The 21,838-nt window shown below is 42.2% G+C and overlaps 2 protein-coding genes across 2 annotated transcripts in view; both read right to left on the reverse strand.

The window, feature by feature from the left end:
• Positions 1 to 268: 268 nt before the first annotated feature.
• On the reverse strand, positions 269 to 7,812 carry LOC140995582 (uncharacterized). The gene is made up of 2 exons (XM_073465643.1): positions 7,571 to 7,812; positions 269 to 5,694 (listed from the first exon to the last, which is right to left on the reverse strand). Exon 2 carries the CDS (start codon positions 5,548 to 5,550, stop codon positions 2,419 to 2,421), a length of 3,132 nt encoding a protein of 1,043 aa, XP_073321744.1. The 5' UTR covers positions 5,551 to 5,694; positions 7,571 to 7,812; the 3' UTR covers positions 269 to 2,418.
• Positions 7,813 to 12,114: 4,302 nt separating this feature from the next.
• Positions 12,115 to 21,838, reverse strand: part of sdk1b (sidekick cell adhesion molecule 1b) — a 242,598-nt gene continuing 232,874 nt past the window's right edge. The window contains exons 38-46 of the mRNA XM_073467361.1: positions 18,314 to 18,500; positions 17,941 to 18,078; positions 17,692 to 17,853; positions 16,991 to 17,116; positions 16,348 to 16,512; positions 15,139 to 15,276; positions 13,239 to 13,359; positions 13,011 to 13,140; positions 12,115 to 12,420 (exon numbers count right to left, since the gene is read on the reverse strand). Coding sequence (XP_073323462.1) covers positions 12,115 to 12,420; positions 13,011 to 13,140; positions 13,239 to 13,359; positions 15,139 to 15,276; positions 16,348 to 16,512; positions 16,991 to 17,116; positions 17,692 to 17,853; positions 17,941 to 18,078; positions 18,314 to 18,500 — 1,473 coding nt within the window. The remainder of the gene's footprint in view (positions 12,421 to 13,010; positions 13,141 to 13,238; positions 13,360 to 15,138; positions 15,277 to 16,347; positions 16,513 to 16,990; positions 17,117 to 17,691; positions 17,854 to 17,940; positions 18,079 to 18,313; positions 18,501 to 21,838) is intronic.

Below are 21,838 nucleotides of genomic sequence, written 5' to 3' on the forward strand. Positions count from 1 at the left end.
TTCTACTGTTTTCTGTATGTGCAAATGTTTACAGGGCTAAAATCAACAATACTGATATCTTAATGAGAATATACACATTTTCTGTATCCAACAGCATGTAATTTAGGCAGTAAATTAACCTTAAGACTGTAACCAATTAAGCTTTTTTGACTGAATGTAACCCTGCAGCCCCTTGAGTTACAACACATCGATAAAAAGACCATTTAACGTCGAAGCACTCAACCGCACAGACATATTTGAGCCGCTAACACTGATAAAACACACTTAATAGGTATGAATATGCGGTTTATATGGAGACACATTCATTTAATTGATTACATTTACACCAAATTGTTTCTTAGATGACGGAATGTGAATAAAATGATGCAGCGTACATGTTTCCCTTTAGCACATTCTGCTCGTTAACATTACAAGTGTTAGCAGAGTGAATAATAGTTTTATTTTTATGGCACTTTTTCTAAACAGTTACAAAACGCTTGGTTACAGAGAAGCATAAACAAAAAGATTACAAATAGTGAAAGGAGGCACACATAATATCATGACAACACATACTGTGGTGAGGAAGAGGACGACAAAAATACTGAAGCATTTTCTCGGAAATCTTTAGTGTCAGTTGAGAGATCAGATTATATCCAGTTTTTGACCAATCTACAAGGCAAAGTGTGGAACATAAAAGCTTTGGATATCCATTTACATGCAGGTCACTTGTGTCAGTTTGTTGGCAAGTCAGGGTGTTTGAATAAGTGGCACAGTGGGTTGACTTACAGGGACTTGAAGCCTCATGCAGAGATTTTGTATTAAGCGGTAATTGTCCAGGTAGGAAGCTTGCAGGGAGCAGCCTAACAGTGACAAACAGTTTGGATGGCAACAGTGAAGGATTATACTGCACAGAGAAATCAATGGTTTTGCATGTTTTAGCCGACTATCCTGTAAGTAAAAGTACACCAACAGAAAGCACCGCATTAATGAGTACGTTCTCAGAAAATCCAACCCAGCAAACATGAAGTCATCTGAATTGGGTAGTTTCCTGGTTACTAGTTTTCGATATCGGACCTTAAAAGTCCAAATCCATGATACAAATGTAAATATGAGGATTCTGATCATGATTTGTTCGCATGTAATTTTTGCACAAAGCAGTAGATCACACCTGAACGTTGAATAATAGTTGGTTGAGAAACACACAGAATGATAAACTTCTTATCTGTAACACGCACATCGTTTACACAGTGACCGGAAAAATAGAAACCCCAGTACGATCCAACCTAATGTTACCAACTGAAATGTGTTTGTAGCACCAGGTGACTTAAATTGTCACATACTGACAGCTTCCGTTCGGACTATTTGTCAATTTTAGGACTATTTTATTGCTGCAAACTTCTTTTAGTCCACACGTACACGGGTATTTAGGAAACCGCTTTAAAACAAAAACTTTTCCATTGATGAGCGTTGTAGCACCATTCCAGAAATAATCTCTGTCCGTACTAACACAACTGAAAACGTATATCAAATGACCATTTCTGTACACTTGAGCAGATCTGATACTCTGTATACTTTTCACATAATCCTCCTGGATAATGCTTTTTTTTTTAAATGAAGCATTATGTCAACAGCCGTTTTTGTATCTCTTTTCCATCATTGTATTTCAATGTTTAGTTTGTTTGTGTCTCTTAAATATATACGAATGTACAAACACTCCACAATAACATAACATATTTGCAAATAATATGCTGATAAAATTCAATAAGGAGGCAAACGTGGGTTTCAAAAATGTCTCATATATAATGTCAATAGTTTTTCCAACATCTTCACCTTGGGAGCTCTCCATAAGGTCACTTTTTCAATTTTTCAAAATAAGTCATTTATGTGTGTATGAAAGGCCAAAACGCATAGAAAAAGCATGTGTTTTAATAAATACCCAAGTATGTGTGGACAGTGCCTCAGACTGCCTTGTGTTTAGACATTAAACATTTGGGAAGTTTGCTTTCTGTAGAAATATATGTTAAGGTATTGACAGGTATCATTAAGTACTGGTTAATAAATGATGCCCAGCCCTAGTGATAAATAGTCCTTACAAAACTTGTAATGATTAATATTTGATGTACTGTGTCAGAGAGTTATTGATTGAACATTGGTTGATTGATTGAAGGCCTTACATTTGGTGTTTTTTTTTCTTTCTACAAAAGAGAAAATCTGTATTCTCCAAAAGACATTTGAGTGTTCATGGCAGCCTGAGTCTGCTCAAATTAGCTTTCATCTTATCTTGGTTGGTTTCTTATTCTTTCTCAAGCAATCTAAGAAACATTTGAGTCTTGATTCTTGATGCTACCTGCCCCTACAAACATGCAAAGCCACTGGTACGATCATTCAAAAGCATAAACAACCAAAGCTTCACCGGAGTTTTGTTACAACAGTATCTAACTAGTGGTATTTACTGATGTGTCTGTTTCTGTCCCCAGTCTGAGTAAATGTCTGTCCACAGTGGGGGCAGGTGTACGGCCTCTCCCCTGTGTGTATCCTCATGTGAACGTTCAGTTTGTCTTTGCTAATAAAGCGTTTGCTGCAGCAGGTGCATGCATACGGTTTGTCCCCCGTGTGATAGCGCTGGTGCATCTTCAGCTCCGTCATGCGACCGTAAGTTCTGCCGCACTCGGGACACTCGTAGGTCGGCCGCACCTCCATGTGTTGTCTGCTGTGCAGCCGCAGCCCGCTGACCGACCTGAAACTCTTGCTGCACTGTGAACACTGGAAGGGTTTCTCCCCAGTGTGGATGTTGATGTGTAACTTGAGGCTGGCGGCTGAGGGGAAGCCGTTGCCGCAGATGGAGCAGAGGTGAGGTCTCTCCCCTGTGTGGATGCTCAGGTGCTTCTCGAGCTTGTTCTTGTTTAGGAAAGTCCTGCCGCAGACGGGGCAGTTCATCGGCTGCTCCCCCTCGTGTGAGCTCATGTGATCCGTCAGCTCAATTAGTGTACAGAAAGCAGAATCACACCGAGTGCACGAGTACGGCCTCTCCTTCTTGAATTTCCTGTGTTTGAGGCAGTGTTGCTCTAGATCTTCCTTCTCCTCAAACGTCTCGATACAACAGGTGCACTGGTACGGTCTTTCTTCCGTATGAGTCCGCAGGTGATACTTCAAAGCTGTTAACTGTAGAAAGACGCTGTCACAGTGTGGACATTTGGATTCCCGTCTGTCGTGGACCATTAAGTGCCTCTTGTAGTGAGACAGCTTGATGAATCGCTTGCGGCACAAGGAACAATAATACTGTTCTTCTTGGTGGCTTTGCTCATGCTTCTTCAGCGCGTACTCGACTTTAAACTTCTTCCCGCAGGTGCTGCAGGTGTAAGACTTCTCGTGAACCCCCATGTGGGCCTCCAGTTCTTCTGGACTACCGAAGGTTTCGTTACATTTCGGACAAGTACCATTGTTTTCTTTAACATGAATCTCCAGGTGTTTGTTGAGGTCTTCTGGGAAGGCAAAGTTCTTCTGACAATCAGGGCACGTGTAACACTCGCTGTTTGATCCTTTGCGATGGGTCACTATGTGTCTTTTCAAATGATATAATCGACCAAATACTTTGCCGCAATCGCCGCAGACGAGGCTCCGAGGGCTGCTGGACTGGACCTTCTTGTGCAATTTAAGATGGCTCACAAGTGCAGCCTTTGCCTTGAACTGTTTATCGCATGCAAGACAAGTCAGGCCTTCGACTGCATGAGTCTTCTTGTGTGCTTTCAGTTCCAGCCAGCTACCTAAACTTTTCCCGCATTTATCGCAGATGTACTGGCCTAGGTCGTGCTGGTTCCTCAGGTGTCGGGTCATGTGGTAGGACTGGCTGAAGGTCATGGAGCAGACCGGACAGCTGAATGGTTTTTCCTTTGTGTGCGTCCTCATGTGTCTGGCAAGCTTGTTTGGCCCTCTGAAGCGCCTGCCAACACAGATTGGACAGAAATGGCCTTTTTTAGTCCTAGAGGCGACTTTTTCTTTCTGACTGCTCCCATCTTGAGATTGGGCTTCATCAGTATCCTTATCCTCAGCCTTAACACTAACTTCAAGTTCTTTCTCCTGAGCATCGCTATCACCAGAGTCTGCATCATTCTCACTAGCATTATCGCTATCCTCACTCTCATGATTGTCCTTGTCAGATGACTCATTTCTTTCTTTCTTTTTTACTTCATTACTTTGCTGAGAACTCTGTCCCTCTGTCTGTGTAGACTGGTCTGTGCCGTGTGATAAGATATGACTAAGTAACGCACCATTGTTCGTGAATTTTTCCTGACAGTTGGGACATGACAGAACTTGCGACGAGTGGGTCCTCCTGTGACTTTTCAGCTCTGCAAGGCTACCTAAACTTTCCCCACATGTGGAGCAGACGTGAGGGCCCGCACCGTGCTGGTTCCTCAGGTGTCGGGTCATGTGATAGGACTGACTGAAGGTCACGGCACAGATGGGGCAGCTGAAAGGTTTCTCCTTTGTGTGCGTCCTCATGTGTCTCGCGAGCTTGTTTGCATCCCTGAAGCGCCTGTCAGTACAGATGGGACAGTAGGGACCTTTTACTTTAGGAATGAAGTCTTCATCTTCGTCTTCGTCTTCGTCCTCATCCTCATCGTCGACACAATCGTTGGCTTGGTCGAGGTCTTCCTCTTCTACCTTCTGTGATGATGACAAGGCCCAATCGTCATCATTTTCTGTCTTAATGCTGGATTCATCAAAAGCCAGATGAGTCTCATCAGTGCTCTCAGGCTTATCTTCATCTTTATCACTGTGATACAGTTTATCATTGGCGTAATAGTAATTATCTTTGTATCTAGATGATTTTGTTGAGGTTTTAGTTGAGGTTGGTTTTGTTTTGTTTTTCGCCCTCGTCTCCCCACGCCGAGGCCGTCCTCTTTTCCTCTTTTGAACAGGAGGGTCTAAATCGTCTCCGATGTCCACACTGACCTCGTGAACACCAAACAGTTCAGATTCGTTTAAAACAGACTCAATCTCTTTACCAATTACCAATGCCTGCTCCAAGGTCAGAGTTTCTCCTTCCAACAGCAGCCTCTCTTTAAGTTGTGGGCAGTTTGCTTTCTCAATCAGCTGATCCAGGATAAGTTTGTCCTGTAAGTCTCCATAGTTGCAGGGCCTTAGCAATTTGTCTAAAGCAGACACAAATTGATCTACAGTCTCTCCGGGCATCTGAACCCTCTGGTGAAACTTAAGACGGTGCATCTGGGAGGTGTGATCGGAGGTGAAGTAAACCGTCAGCGTTGAGATGGCTGCTGCGTATGTGGTTTCATTCTGGATCAGTGTTGTGAACATACGCTGGCCCTCAGGGCCGAGGCAGTTCTGTAAGAGCACACACTTACTAGAGTCGATAAGCTCGTTTTCACCGAGTGCTTCAAGGTAGTGTTCAAAGGCTTTCAGCCACTTATGCCAAAACATGGTCGGTTCACCAGGGACAGGTAAGAAAGGTGGAGGTGGAGACAGGATTATCAGTAGTGGTTCTGGGAGTTGGTCCATTGAGACGTCCAGTTTCATCACCTCCTCATCTACTTCGACAGTCACTTCACCCATTCTTAGTTTGATGTTTTTTTGTTCACTGAGGCTGATTTTATTTCTTCTTTGACTCAAGTAAGAGTCACCAAATTAAGATGAGACCCTCTTTAGTCCGTGTTCAGGCTCCTGATGCTTCATCCCACTCAGGCCAGCCTGGGAAAACTATGAAAAAAACAAACACAAGTTAGTGTCAGGCTCAGTTCCCTTCTGTGTAATTTTCTTATGATGCAATGAAATATACCACCTATCTAAAATTATTACAAACAGTCCTCGGACCTTAATGAAGGTACTAATGTCCGTTTTTTGTTGAATCTGCTTTGAGAGAATTTATGCGATCAACAAATGTACTTGCATAAGACAGACTGAAAAAAGAGTGGTCAAAATTCTTAGAGATATCCTGACTTTCAGTGCCCAGTCAAACTCCAAAAACACTGGCTCCTACATTTCCCACAATGCAACTCAATAGCATCTCTTTTTTAAAGACCATCAAACAAAGTCTCAAGTTTTCAGTCTGCAAGCGCAAACTACAATTTCTCAAGTGATGTCATTTTAATATTCCTTGTAAAACTGGACAAAGCTACTGGAAACAAGTGAAGAAATGTTTCCAAAGGAAGAATAAAACATTTACGTTAACACGTAAAATATGTGTAATACAGTTTTAATATCGTAATAAAAGATAAGCGAACTCCATCCACCACTGCAGCTGAGTCTTTAATGACTGGGGCCCTTTTAGGGGGGTTCGGGGCCTTCAGGGTGCCCCCACGCAGGTCAGGGATAACAGATGTTTATTGTTTCACAGCGAGGGGTTGAGCCGTGGTCAGGGGGCCTTGTGTTTCTAGCCCCGTCCCTGCCATACGATAAAGAGCAACAAGATATCTTTAAAATCACTATGATACGTGAACTAATACAAGTGAATGGAGTGAACTTTAGAAAGCTCCTTCTACAAAGTGCTATAAGTTAATGTCTCTCATTTACACATTCACACACGTACGAATATATTCAGGAAACAGGTAGGAACCAAAAACAACATCTGTTACGTCCTTTGATGATTATAAACGTTAACTACTCCTCATATGTTCAGTAAACAGGTGGGCACCAAACCACCGGATGTACTTTTATAATGTTTTTATGAGTGTTTACAGCTGCCAACGTACGTAACGCTGCTACTGTGATGTTAAATGACGGTTAAATATTGAATCTGTGTCTATAATAACCAGATCCTGACATGTAAATGTGATGTCCGTCTACCATACTGTCAACTTAAATATGGACTACTGACTGCGTAATATATTAATCAGAATCAGAAAGTTCACGGGGCAGATCTGCCTCCTCCAATATGGCGGCGACGTCGACGTACGGTCCAGCGCTCAATGAGGCGTCTATGTATATATGTCTATGGGACCATGTGTATGTATGAAATGACACGCTGCGGTGGTGCGCTGCGGGGTTCAGTGTGAACAAACAAAAGGCGGCGAAAAGGCGAAATATTGCAGAAACTATGTGTGAAAAGAGCTATTGTGTCCTGTTTACTGTCTCTGGAAGTCACATGTTTTTTTTGTGGGGAGGACCCTCAGGCCCCCACTTGGGTATCTAAAATCCTCCCTACTTTTAGGGTCAAAGGTTTGGCAACATGCCCTCCACTGAGGTCCAGGCTGGGGCCCCCCAATGCCCCCAAATCCTTGAACCGCCCCTGGGTCCCACACAAACACAACATGAGGAGCAGCCTGCAGGCGCGAGGAGTGCAGGGACATTTAGGGTGAGAGCCTCAAATCCTGTTAGAAAATATGAAATCACATGTGTCTATTGATGACCGTGAGTCCAATCACCAAAATAAAAGACATCAACACACCCGGAGGAGTCTGAAGAGTCAGAAGTCAAAAGTCAAAGCCAACCCCGCACGATTTCACGTGCTGGCGACGGTGCGGGACTGCCCGCACTCCGACAAACACGCAGGAGGAGGAGAAGAAGAAGAAGATGTATCAGGAGCATCAGTGTCTGTGCTTTGTGCTTTTTTTATACAGAGGCGACGAAAACTCACCGAACCAAACTGGGTCACAAGTCACGACGTGTGCAGACAGACAGGCAGACAGACAGATGACGGTGTGACGGCTGCTTCAGCTCCGAGCCGAGCCGTGCCGAGCCGAGCTAACAGCCGCTAGCATCTGAAGATACAGCCCGCTGCAGCGCCGCGGTTCACATCTGTGACAATTGCTGTTACGCCATTACACCAAAACAATGAAAAGCAAAGCATGAAGTGAAAAAATACATCCGCCATGCTGACTGTCCTTCTTCCGGTCCACACGACGGCGCCTCTGTGTGTGTGTGTGTGTCCGCGCAGCGCCCCCTGCTGGCGGGGAGGCGCGTGACTGTGGCTGTCAGACCAAGTCTCAGCTGTGCTCAGTGATGGGAAAACAAAACTAAGTGTAGTATATCATAATCAAAATGTACTCCATTACAAGTAAAAGTACTGTCTATAAATTATACTCAAATAAAAGTGCATAAGTATTAACAGCAAAATGTATCTCAGAAGTAAAAGTGCCCATTATGAATTATTGCATCATTATTACTGACCCGTTAACATGTTAACAGCATTTAATTGATGTAACTGGTCAAGGTATTGCTAATTTTAAATACTTAAATACTATAACAAGTAAAGAGTATGTAAGACATGTCAAATAAATTAAAAAAGTACGACATTTGCCTCTGAAACGTAGTCTAATTGAAATACTCAAGTAAAATAGTCCACATTGTACTTGCGTACAGGACATGAGCACTTAATTACAATCCACCACTGGTTATATTACACAAGTACATTTACTCAAGTACTGTATTTAAGTACAATTTTGAGGTACTTGAACTTCACTTTATACCTCCACTCCACTACATTTTGGAGGCAAACATGTACTTTTAAAATTAATTTAGTTTATTTGCATATACGTACATACAAGAAAAATATGTATAATTTACTTTTACTTGTACTTTGATACTTGATGCATTCATTGCCAGAAAATTACTTTTAATACTTGAATACCTTTAATATCATATTCTTTAAGAATTTAACTCAAGTACTGGTCATATGGGGGATTTCAGCCAAAGTAACACTTTAACACAATATCTGTACTTTTGTACAAAGTATGACTTTTGGGTTCCTTTTTATAACACTGATATTACTTCATATTAGTTACTTGTCAATAAAAAAAGATAACAAGAAAAAATGTCAGCAAATCTATCAGCAAACTGTACGTAAAGTATCAAAGGCACTCTTTAGGTCATTATGCAGCATATTACATTGCTGGATTATCATTACTGATGCATTATGTCGTAAACATTTTCCTTTGCTGCTGCTAGAGGTAGTGTTCATGTGATTTCAACTATCATATGCACTACTGGGTAGTTTAATGGCCTGCGAAATAACGCATTGTATTTAATAAGCTCATTATAGTAAAGTGACTGGTTGATGTATGAATGAACAGGGATCCAAAAAGTCCCCTTATCATCAAGGTTTGAGGAGGATGAATCTCATTGTTTCAGTAACAGTAACTAATATTGAAATATGATTCACATTACATAACGTTTAATTACAACTGCAGTGATGACTTCCATTAGTGTCAATGGTCGCCCAGCTGATGAGCGTGAGACCTGAAAAACATATAAAGCATTAAAGGATAAGTTCGCACAAAAATGAAAATTCAGTCGTGATCTACTCACCCTCATGCCGATGGAAAGTCAGGTGAAGTTTCAAGTCCAAGAAACACTTTCGGGAGCTTCGCAGCACAACAGTGTTACAGCGCTCTCCTAAACAACTGAAGTAGAAGGGGACTTTAAACTACTTAAACAAATCATCCACAGGCTGGTCAAGAGAGACGGGGAAGGTCTCATTTTTCACGTCACATATGGCCAATAAATGAAAAGTGAATAATATACTGTATATTGTTACAAACGGTTACATAGAGAACCTTTAAAGGGTCCAGTCAGCCAAATCACAAACAATTAGAGCCTGACAATGCAAGTGTTGGGGCAGATGCCGATATTAGGGAGTAAATATTCCAATATTGATATATTGGCTGATACACGCCGTTAAACAATAAACTTTATTGTCGAAAATGACATCAGTGCACTGAAACAGTAAACTTCACTGATTACCCGAAGCAATTTTTTCTGCGTTGTGTTCTTTAAAACCAAAAAGGTTCCATATCAGCCGATAACGACAACATATACGCTGATACCAATTTATTGTATTTCTGGTTATACCACATAGATTTTGATTTGTTTTGAAACTGTCCAATGAGTGAGTGTTATAGGAGAGCAATGCTAGAATAGAATAATAGAAGCAACTTATGTACAGCAGCTTCCTCTGGAGCCACAAAAGGCTTTTTATTATTTTATGCAGAAGTATCCCCCAGACCTGTAAACACACGTTAATGTGTAAAAATGGTGGAGTTACAGTTAAAACATATAGTTATAGTTAAAACACTTAGAGCACCACAACCAAATGATATTTACCTCCTGTATTGGAGTGAAGGCAAAGACAAATTACCTCAAAACTTGGACAAATAAAACCTTAAGTATGTGCATGGCTGCATAACATTAGGGCTAAATGAGACAATATGTGTATTTTGGCTCATATGATAACACATGACACCACGTTTATCTCTGCTGATTGACCTCTTATATAATTGTTTCGCAGTTCAACTTGCTGGCATCAGTTTACTTGAATGAACTTTATTCAGGGCAAAGTATCACACACTTAAGGATAATAATTAATAGACAACTGATACAACTGCTCCTTTCCTTTGACTTCTTTAAGAAAAGTCACACACTGTGCTGACAGGCCTGGTGAGGCCTGTTGACTGACACAGTTTCTGCAGCAGTCACAAAATGTAAATGCACATCTTTAATTCAGTTAGTGTAATGAAGTGGACGATCCAGAGAGACATGTTCACTGTCCCGGTACTAAAACAGACCACAAAGACACCCGGTTAAACAATGACCATTTATTCACACACTGTATGGGACTCAAAACAAGCGTGACAGAGTGAGGGAGGCTGCTGGGAGGAGAATCGTTAAATTATACATGAGCAAAAACTTACCGATGAGCTTTTGTTTGCACTTGAAGAGAGGTGCAAAGTACATGAGTGTCAGCCTGGCAGCTGGAGGTTAGGCCAGAGGACAGAGTACAGCGGGGCTTTTTGTCAAAAAGTTCAATCACACTCAGTTTGAACAAGAACGATTCTCTATAATATCCTGTAATCTTGTTCCACACTCGTTCACTGCTGCTTATTTTTTTTTATCATTCTTGACTCTGTCTCCTTCGTTTCCCTCTCATCGGTCGGCGAAGCTGAAGACTTGCTCCAGTTCTGTTTCACTATTTGCTTTGAGTAACACAAACATGGCCAAACTACAGACAACAGCACACAAGTAAAAAGGGCTCCCCTGTACAAAATCCATCTTAAAAATACAAACACACATACAATGGCACGCTTCGCTTAGCAGTGAACAACAGAGACAGATGAGCGGGCTTCTGAACTGAGCATAGAGCCATTTATACACACATGCTCGTGTGTCACCACTCAAACACACACACACACATACACTCACACTTGTAAAAAATTAAGTTTCAACATAATTAAGATGAAATGTTTTGGGGTTTGGCTCAGTGCAAGCATTATGGCTTGGGAGGCTGCGGTATAAGGAGCGCTGACAACAGGCAGTAAACGGTAAAAAACATGGTTTTCATATATTCCAACTCAAACCTCAACATCACATAACGCTCTCAGGAACCACACAGAACTCTCTCAGAATGCCTTAAGTTCTGAAAAACCTGCTCCCACGCTCGCTCTCCGTCCTTTATCAAGTTCAAAAACTGTGATTATTGATTGTTGTTTTTTTCTTTTCCTCCATGTGGTGGTATTTTAAAGTTGACAGCTGCGTGTTTGTGGACATGATCCAGTCTGTCAACAAAATATGCTCCTCTCTGCGCCGTCGTTTAATGATTCTCCTCGACCTTGAAGTTCCTCTCTCCCAGTGGGAGATGCTGAAATGGTGCATCAGCGAGTACATGTGTGTGTTTTTTGTGCACTTATGTGTAAATACAGAAAACAGAAGCGTTGTGCAGAAATCCCAAGCTCCACCACTTTGAGGTTGAATTCTCTCCTCGACATTTACACAAACTGACTCATGTAGTCATCGCTCTGAGCTCCTGTTAGAGAGTCTCTGGAATAGGCATGAACATCTGGTGGGAAACGCCGGTGTGAATGTGTGTGTGTATGTGAAAAGGAGAACAGTAACTGTGTGTAAGCACAGTGACACAGAGGCGTAAAAGAGTAGGAGAGCAACACACACACTCGTCAACACAGTGAGGATCTTTGTGAACGAGGGGAGAAGGCGAGTAAGAAGTGTAGGTTTAGTTCTTTGGGGCATGAAGGGCTGTTTCATCACCAGTCCGTCCCACGTCTCCTCACCTCGTCCTCCCCTCTCCAAAGCCGCAGGCTCTGTCTCCTGTAGTCCAAACACACACCGGTCCACCTCCTTCAATTTGTGTACGTGTGTGTGTATCATTTTGTGCAGATTTTGTCTCTAGAGTCAAACGAATGAGGAGAATCCCGTCACAGGGGTGCGTGACCCCGGCGGGTTGGTGTTGGGGTTGACGTGCGTGTGCGCCGGCTGCCCTGTGGGTGTGTACGCGCCGCCTGTGCTGTGCTGGGTGACCACGGTCTGGTAGTAGGGCTCTGTGTCCGCAGTGGCGCACTCCTCATAGGCGAAAGGAGAGCCGATCGCTTTAAGGCCTTTTGGCTGCCGCTTCCAGGAGTTGTAGTAGGTGGGGTCGCTCATGTAGTGGTTGACGAAGGAGTGCTTGGGCTGCTCGTCCTCGTAGTCGCTGTCAGTCAACTGGACACAAACAGAGTTTATCAGAGGGAGACACAAACACATAACAGGAAAGCATCTGTGCATCTGTGGCTGACCACTGCCTTTAGTTTTTATTATTTCTGCCTTTATTTAACAGCAGAGACAGACGGCAAACATAGGAAGAGGTTGGACTTAAACCGAAGATGCTGTGTAGCTTTTCTTTACTTTTCACTTCCATCTCCACCTTTTTTTTCCCTCCACTAGCAACACCACAGGCTGTCAACTCAAGTACAGTACAAAGAACTCTATTCAAAGACCTTTCTATCAAACATTTTCCTGAATTATGCTCCAATATGAAAGGATTGTTTAATCAGCTCTCGCAGCAGTGTGAAAATGGTAGGCTGGTTTTTTTTTAAAACACATTTTTTATTCAAAAGTTAAACAATCAGGGGTCACCTGGTGGCCTGAGGGGCAAAGAAATCGCTTTAAGAAATAAATGCCTGTGTAAGGACAGGGCCTGTGTTTAAGTTACAATTTTGTGCTATTTAGATAACACAGATATTTTTTTGATGTGATGTTTCTTTTCTATCAGGTCAATAAAGCCTTTGAATTAAAGAGAGAGAAAGAGATACCTCTGACTCAGAGACCTCGGTGTGTTTCTCTGTCAGTGTGGTGCTCTCAGTCAGCACGGCTCCATTGTAGTTGTTACAGATGTCCTCGTCGGAGTAGTGAAGACCACCTGGACTGGGCCTGGGAGGAGACCTGGAAACACACACACACATTAAAAATACATGCAACATTTATAAAAATCAGATCATAAATCCAGGAGGTTTTAAGTGTGTGAAGGAGAGAGTACAAACCTCGTCCCGTTCTTCTTCAGAAAGGAGTTCTTGGTGTTGAGCGTTCTGCTGTTGAGCTCCAGAGCAGTGAAACCTCCGTTGTCCAGCGTCACTGACTCCTCCGCTGTGGACAAGTGCTTCCCTGGAAGGAAAATAAAAGGAATCAGAGGGAATTGTGTCAGAAAAACAAGTAAAGTTCAGACCAGTTCAGTCCTGGTAACCTGTCCACATGTCCTGGAGAAATGGTAGAACTTCTGGTCAAACATTATCTGCGTTTATTTATCTTAAAAACAATTCATGGAAGCCACTGAGTCCCTGATGACCTGGGAGTGAGACTCGACAATCAACTACTTTAGTCAGGACATTATGACCGGAGAGATGACCGGTCATCAACAGATTTCCTGGTAAAATCAACTAATTACCAGATAACAGTCGGGGCAGTCACTGAGAATTTTGTGTTCTCTGGACACTTGAGTTAGTGAGCAATCTCCTGTTTTATTCATTGTGTATTCAGCTACCTGTCAGTCCTGAGAATTGGAAGCAAATGAGATTAGGATGCATAATATGGCACTAATAACCACACAGAATACCTTCGTAATTGTCTCACCAATGACAATAAAAAATGAAACAATGGAGGAAACAATATCGACATGATGTAGTCCACTGACTCCCCGTTCATTCTTCTCTATTGTTTGTGGGCTCGTCCTGCGGCCTGCGCTCCCTCCGCTCCTACAGCACCTCCCTCACTCAGTTTGATCGCTCCACTGCCCAGAGGTTGTGCCAAGGTTTCCGTAGCAACTCAGATTAACAGCTGTCCTGATGTAACCTGCGCTTGTCAGGGCTAACTCTGTATTACAGCTGTTGGCATACACACACACACACACGAACAAAGTGACTGTAAAAGCACTGCTGCGCCCACAACTGAGAACATCACAGGAAGCCTGCGAGGAGAAGAAACTCGGATGAAAACAGCAAAAAAAAAGCTTCACTATGAAGAACCAAAGCTTTAGAAGAGAAACCGGGCAGCACATCAGACAAACTAACATTATTTTTGTCATACTGAGGAGGGAGTTTGTCCTTCAGTCCACGTTAGTGAGCATCCTTGAGTGAGACTCCAGGCTGCTGAGCTCCCTGACTGACCTTGTGGAGGTGGTGTGAGCTCACATATAAAAGAGCAGTCCACGTTTGAGTTTAAAAAACTGGGAAGAGAGCTTTTTTCCCCCGGGGGATCTCTTGGTGGAGGAGTGAATCTGATCTGGACTGAGCCTCAGTTAAAATACCTGTAAAGTGAGAACTGTTTCATACAAATTTTGGAGCTTTTATGAGATCTAAAACCTGATAAATGGATAAAAAGAGTCTTACATTAAACCCAAACTTAGTCTGTTCTTACAACATGTTACAGCCTTTGAGCAGCCACATCGATCCAGTTAAATGACATCTCACTTTGGACTAGATTAGTTTCATGTAGCTAGCACAACTAAAATTAATAGTAAAAACTTAATTAGTTGATTTTCAGCATTAACCAAAAGCCCTATTCAAGAACCTACGCAAATTACAGCAGGGCTTCAGCGAGATATTTTTTTTGCTGAGATGCTTCAGGGAGCTGTTTGGCCTGAATCATCCTGGCGAAGAAACAAGGCTGACCTTGATTTCCTCTCTCATACGGCCTCATGGGTGGCGGCGGTCCTGTAGGAACGAGACTGCTACAGGCAATATTTTTCTCTTCAAACAGTACAAGTGAACTGATGCATGTCTCAACTTTTCAGGATCACAAAAAGTGGCGTACATTGTAATAAATCACATGGTCCCTACATGAGGTGAGCTTGTTGACGTTGAGTGGAACAATTTAGTGATTGACAAGAGAAAAATACATCCAAAGCCGATAAAGAAATACGTTAGAGTGACCATCAGAGCCACTGACCTGTGCTGCAGGCCTTGTACTTGGTGCTGTGTCCGTGCAGCAGCAGGGCGAAGACCAGGACCAGAATGAGGATGAGTCCCACCAGAGCCATGACCAGCAGGAACCACCACTCCTCATAGAACGGACGCTCCGACAACGCTGCAGGGGAGAGAGAAGAAGGGACACATCTGAGGGAGATATCAAGTCTTTTAATTTTAGTTCAGATCGGAGCTGGTTTGTCCCACAGGACCAGAGAACAAAGTCTATAAATGACATTTAAAGGGGACTCTTTAACTGAGACGCTCTTGACTGTTTCTGCAAAGAATTTCATACAAGATGATTGTAGACTGGAGTGACTCCTCAGATCAGATTAGATAATAATAATAAGCTGGTTTTAAGACATTCAATTAATATTTAAAGATCCCCTCCACATACAGTGGAGTCCAAAAGTCTGAGACCACACTGAAAATATCTAATATTGTCACGTGAACCTGAAAGTTTGAGCATTCAGAAAATAAATCAAAGTGAAACCAAAAGCGACCGCACCATCTGAAGTTCAATACATTAAATTTAGTTCCCTGAGAGATAGAAAAGCAACTTCATCACAGATACAGAATTTTCTAAATAAAGAAATCAAGACTCCGATCAGCAAATGTCCTGTCAAAAGAAGGCTGTCTTGCAGTGGTCTCAGAGGACGAGTAGCAGTTTCTAAACCATCTCTCAGGAGGGGAATCAAGGCCCAACACTTGAGCTAAAAGTCCTTTTTACTGATGAAACCATGTTTGAGATTCACGGCATTAACAGAGGGATGTACGGAGACAAACAGGAGAGAGAATGGGAATGGCTTGAAACACGGTAGTTGGAATATTTAAGTCTGGGGCTGTTTCGCCTCCTCTGGAGTTTGTGGGGCGACTGGAGGGCTACTATTCATTGATCAAAACAATCTGAATTTGGTGTTGTGTCTATGATGGAAAACTGAAATGGAGACACGCTTTCAAGCTCTCTTCTGTCTTCAGTTGCACAGTTGAAGGTGCGTGACTCTGCCTCTAGATGGCAGCAGACACAACACAATCACAGCAACTTCCTGCAGTTCCTCAGTTTGCAACTGACTAGAAATTCAAACTCTAATCACACAAGTTGGATCACCTGGGATTTGTTCATTAGGCTGATCTCCTCTAGTGTGTGTCTGTGTGTGTGTGTGTGTGCGCACGTGAGTGTGTCTGTGTTTACCAGCGAGAGCAGCAGAGGGTGTACTCGGCTGTCCGTAACCATAGCGATTAACAGCGATGACTCTGAACTCGTAGCTGATCCCCGACCTCAGGCGCTCCAGCGGCACCGTTACAGACCTGCTGCCGGGGGAGATGAGTCTGATGAAGGAATCCCACACTCCTTCATCTGCAGAGAGGGAGAGGGAGAGGGAGAGGGAGAGGGAGAGTTTGATGGACAAGCAGACAAAGACAAGAGATGAGATGCTCCATTTGAAAATGATTTCCTTTCAAATGTCAGAATGTGATTAAACAAAATTATAAATTGTCACATCACATTTAAAATGATAATGATGATGGCGATGTGTTGAGGACGATGATTACTGTTATTACAATTAATAAAATGGGTATTACCATAATGATCAGTAATAGAATAATACAAGCGTCTACATTGTGTCCTGCAGAGTGTTCAAGCAGCTTCTCACAGACGTAACCTTTCTGTATTACACCTCTGGTGATCTTTATTAGAAAATTGCTGCTGACTTGATTGGCGCAGCAGGTCTTAATGAATCTGGTGAAAGCTGTGCTCAGTGTGGGTTAGTGCGAGGCAGCACTTAACCTCCGGCATGACGAGTGAACAGAATGGATGAAAAGATGTTGGCACTCACCTGAGGGACGAGCCTCGATCACGTATCCAGTGACAGGTGCTGCTCCGATGTCTCCCTCCGACCAGTGGATCGTGAGCGCAGAGGTCGTCTTGGTGATGGACATTTCCATTGGTGAGCCGGGGGCACCTGTAGTGTCACAGAGACACACATATTTGTCCTTGTCAGTTAGGAGGGCTGTGTGTTGATGTACATTTATTTCCTGTCCTAACCTTTACAGTAGTCAAAGGGTTGTTTTTTGTTGGTTTATTGACAAATGTAACAACACAAACATATAAAATCACTTCATATAAATAAATAAAAACACAGTATACTACAGTAAATACTGTACATGTCAGCAGTGTGACAGGTTACAGTAATACAGTATACACTACTTTGAACAGTAACAGAGTAATATAGCACATTTATAATATGTTTTTGGTAATATTATTACGGTTAATGTGTCCATTAACGTAATAGACACATCGCTCTTTCGGACTGTTTCTGTACCCTGACTCCATGCCTGCTGCTTGCCTGCCTTGTGTTTCCTGCTGACTGCAAGCTTTGTGTAATACCTAAAGCTACAAATAAACAGTTTGGGACTTTGTTTTTGTGTGATCTTTGCTTTGAGTTCTGGCCATCACAGACAGTATAAACATATATCTGTCTCCACAACATGATTAATGGGCATCCACGCACATACACACAGTTCCAGCTGTTCTTACCTTGCACAGGCTGAGCAGTGATGTTTGCTTGTACTGGCGGTCCATAGCTGACAGTGAGAGCCTGAACACTGAACGTGTACGTCACTCCTTTGATCAGGTCTCGAACCTTCAGCCATCGCTGCCAGCTGCCCCTCACATCCACTGTCACCACTTTACTCACTCCTGCTCACACAGACAGTTTGAAAGAAATGTCAGCATCCTACTCAACATTTTTGTGTGTGTTTGAGTATAAAGCATGCGTAAGCATACCTTGTACAGCAGCAGTGGGCTCGTAGATGACCCTGTAGCCCTCAAGCTGTCCATTAGGAGTGAGTGGAGCTCCCCAGGACACATTGACACTTCCTCCTGTCACCTCGGAAAAGGACAGGTAGCTGGGCTGGCTGGGAGCTGTGGGACACATGGAGGATGACAAATGAAATAAGAGGAATAAATGAAACTAGAAAGACAAGAATATGATGTTGATGAAGGTTCTCAGTCATGCAGGTGCTGTATCGTAGGCAACTGGACTTGTTTCAGTTTCTGAAGAAGCCTCTTGGATGAGAGGTGAAACGTCTTCAAGAAACTGAAAGTCCAGTTACACGTTACAGCACTTAGAACTAGAATATGATGCTCAGTTTCCTACCAGACTGCAGGGTGCGGGCTCCGCGGGGGTCACTGGGCGGGCCGTCTCCAGCCGTGTTGAAGGCAGTCAGGGTGACCAGGTAGGGCGTGTAGCTGGTCAGGTTGGTGAGATGCACACGGGTGTCTGGGACAAAAATCACTTTGACCTTCTCAGTCTGGTTCTGCTTCTCCCTCTCCCAGTAGTGAATCTGCAACATAAGAAAACACTGTTAACAACCCGGCCTGTTTTACTCCGAACAACTTCCACTGGTCCTGTTTTCTCCTCTCACCCTCCTCGTTTCAACCAACTACATGTATTATTTACTTCATCCTGAGGTCCCCTAATCGATCAACATAACTCAGAGAGTGCTTATGTGCTGGTTTACAAGGAGAAGTTGGTTATGGAGAGACTTGTTTTAAAAGTTTATCAGACGGGTAAAGTAGGTGTAATTCATTTTTGCAGATACCACGGGTCATGCCTACCATCAAAAAAAAACTTTTTGCAAAAAAATCTGAACATACCTGAAGACTCTCATACTCGCATCGAATGTTAGACTACCTGGTAACTTCTAAGGTCAGCGTATGTATGTGTCATATGTTCATTATGCAGCTACATGCATAAGGCCATGTTGATGTCTTACCAGAGTTGCTGTAATGACCAGTTTCCAGCTTGTAAACAGGGTTAACGTCAATATTAAAATCATAATTCTGACTTAACCAAAGGTCTAGTCGTTGTCGTCGACAGTTTAAAGCAGAAATGTGAAAAACCTCATGTAGGCCAATGTGCCAGTCCCTGCCCACGCTCACGTGGCACCAATAATCACATACACGACAATTAACTTTCATGACATCGACTGGTAATGAAGACACACGGGCTACTTTGATCATTCCCTGTAAGCTTAAATAGAACAAAGGTCACCTGATTATTGTACCCAGTATGGGCATTCAAATGAAGAGCGTGCAGCCTGTGAATGGCAAAATGTAATGTCGCCCAAAATAGCTTTCTTTCTTCAAATCTATGATGAAGTTGGTTTAAATATTTGTCTTAGTTATCATTGGGGAAAGTTGTTTCTGTGGGTTTTTGGCACCTTAGACAGACTAATTTATCCCTCTTGATTAAGTTTGTGGTGATTTGAGAAATGCGTTACTTAACTGACATTGAAAAAAAGAAAGTATTCTATAAAAATCCTGAATGTGTGACTTTTATGTTGCAGCCTAGGTCACACACTTTTAATGACACAGGCGGTATATAATGAGTGAAAAAAGACGAGCGATATACTTAATATCTTACTGCCAGTAAACAGCCTATATAAATGCATATCCAGTGACTAAATCGGTTTAATGCATTAAAACAGCTTGCCCCCTGCTCATAACGGTACTGGACAGGTGCATATCCGCTGTAATATTCTTCACACCTTCAGCTGCTCACTTTAAATCTATACCTTTACAAATCACTGCATGTCGTTTAATCCCAGCTGAATGCAGAGGAAATATTTTTATCTATTACTGTCTTTCACAACAGCTTAGAGTGCAGCAAAACAGACTCGGGTTGACATGGGACCCGACTTGGCTTTCCACACACATACAGCAATATCAGATACACACTAACAGCAAGGTTACAGAGGTGGTTGAGTCTCATGCATTAGTAATGAATCAGAAAGTATCTTGTATACACAGGTGCCTTTAAGGTGATAGAAGAGCCACAGCAGCTGTTTAAAGTATTTAGTCTCATGATGGCTAATTTATTTTAAGCTTAAATGTTTTACATCTTAAAAAAAATATCTATCAGCGTACGTTCTACAACCCTGATTCCAAAAAAGCTGCGACACCGAGTAAAATGTAAATAATTCAGGTATTTTTATTAAAACATACAGGCACTCTAAACAGGTTCAAACTGACTCACCAGAGTCATTACTTCATAACTGCTTGTGGTGTAAACGTCTGTAAACATAGCCATAGTTGTATCCTTGCTTTAAACATGTTAACTCCAGAACTGTTCTGCTTTCTGGAGGTTGTGCCTCCTTTGCCAGTTCAGGCACTAAGTTAAGACTCTACACACTCTTTATATATTGTCTCATCTCAGTTCATCTCAAACCACACTACCACACCACAATGCAGTCAATTATTGCAGAATGGCTGTATTGTTTTACTATCGATATCCTGGGCATTGTATCATGAATTGTATCATAGCGCGAGTCACTGTGATCCCTTCCCCTTGTATTGAATGTTATGTTTTTAGATTGAATAAGCTGTAGCTGCTAAAGACAATATATTTACTGTAACACAAACTGTCTCTGTGCAGTCTGGCTTATAAGGTTAAACAACAGCCAGGAGCTACACTTTGTAAAGGGCTTCATTTTGTCATTATTCCTAACAGGAAGTAATACAAAGCTCCATAAGCTATATTTACAACTACCAAACTAGAAGAAGCAGCTTATGAGTAGCACTTGAGGGCAGCATTATGCTACCTCTGTCCTTCCACAGGCTCTAACAATAATGAGATACGGACTAACTCATCCATATACTCAATTTAAAATCAAAATGCAATGCCTTCTGCTTGAAAAAAAGATATTTCCATTCAGCTTTTACAAAACTGGTGTTTAGAAAAAAACTCTTTTTGTAATCCACTCTACTGTTGTTTAGAGGATCTATTTTGGTATTTGTCAAGAATGTGAGACCACCAGGATTAGTCTAAAAAAACAAGTCAAAGCTGTCGTGAACATGATTATTAGATGATTTGATAACATCAAGAAACTTAAATGGATTTTCCAACAATCTCTTTTGTCAAGCGTTAATTTCGGGTTTTTAAATCCTGATGAAAAAAACACAGACTGGATTTTTTTGTTTTGCAAAGGAGGAAACGTTTTATCACTCACAGGTTTTTGTTTGTGCCTGTAGCTGCTTCTATTAGAAATGACTGATCTATTTCAGTAGGAACAGCATTATGGATGTTGCTACTGTCTTTAAAGTGAAAATGATCTTATTAGTATAAAGAAAACACATTCTTATAAGGTGATACTACGAGGAAAATCTACAGTTGTGGTGGGCTTCACTCAAAATATTTAATAATGACTGATTTGTACAAACTCTGCCTGGATTTACATTTATAACCTTTTAGATCTGGTGTGTGTGAGAAACCCCCACTTAGCAGGACCAACATTGTTTGCTATTACCTGTAAATCCTAACCCATCTTGTTCAGTGTGTTTAACAAGACCTCTGGAGCATTTCAGTAAACTTCAGCTGTCGAAGAAATATACTTGCAGTGACGTTTTCCATCAGTCCAACCTGCCTGCCTGCTGCTCGGCTAACAGAGTAGGAGTGTTAACAGAAGTCAGAACCTATAAATTCATTAAACATTCTTTCTTTGCTCTATTTTTCTCGCCTTAATCCCGTTAACCCCCTCCGCCTCATGCTCCCCTCCCAGTGTCCATCCGTAAACGTATTCCCTCGATGCTCGTCGCTAATCAGGATTCTACAGGGATCACTTGCTCATCTCATTCCTTCACTCTGCAAATATTACATTCTCTACTTTCTTCTCCATTCCCT

Source organism: Pagrus major, chromosome 1 (assembly GCF_040436345.1).
Source record: "Pagrus major chromosome 1, Pma_NU_1.0".
NCBI lineage: Eukaryota > Metazoa > Chordata > Actinopteri > Spariformes > Sparidae > Pagrus > Pagrus major.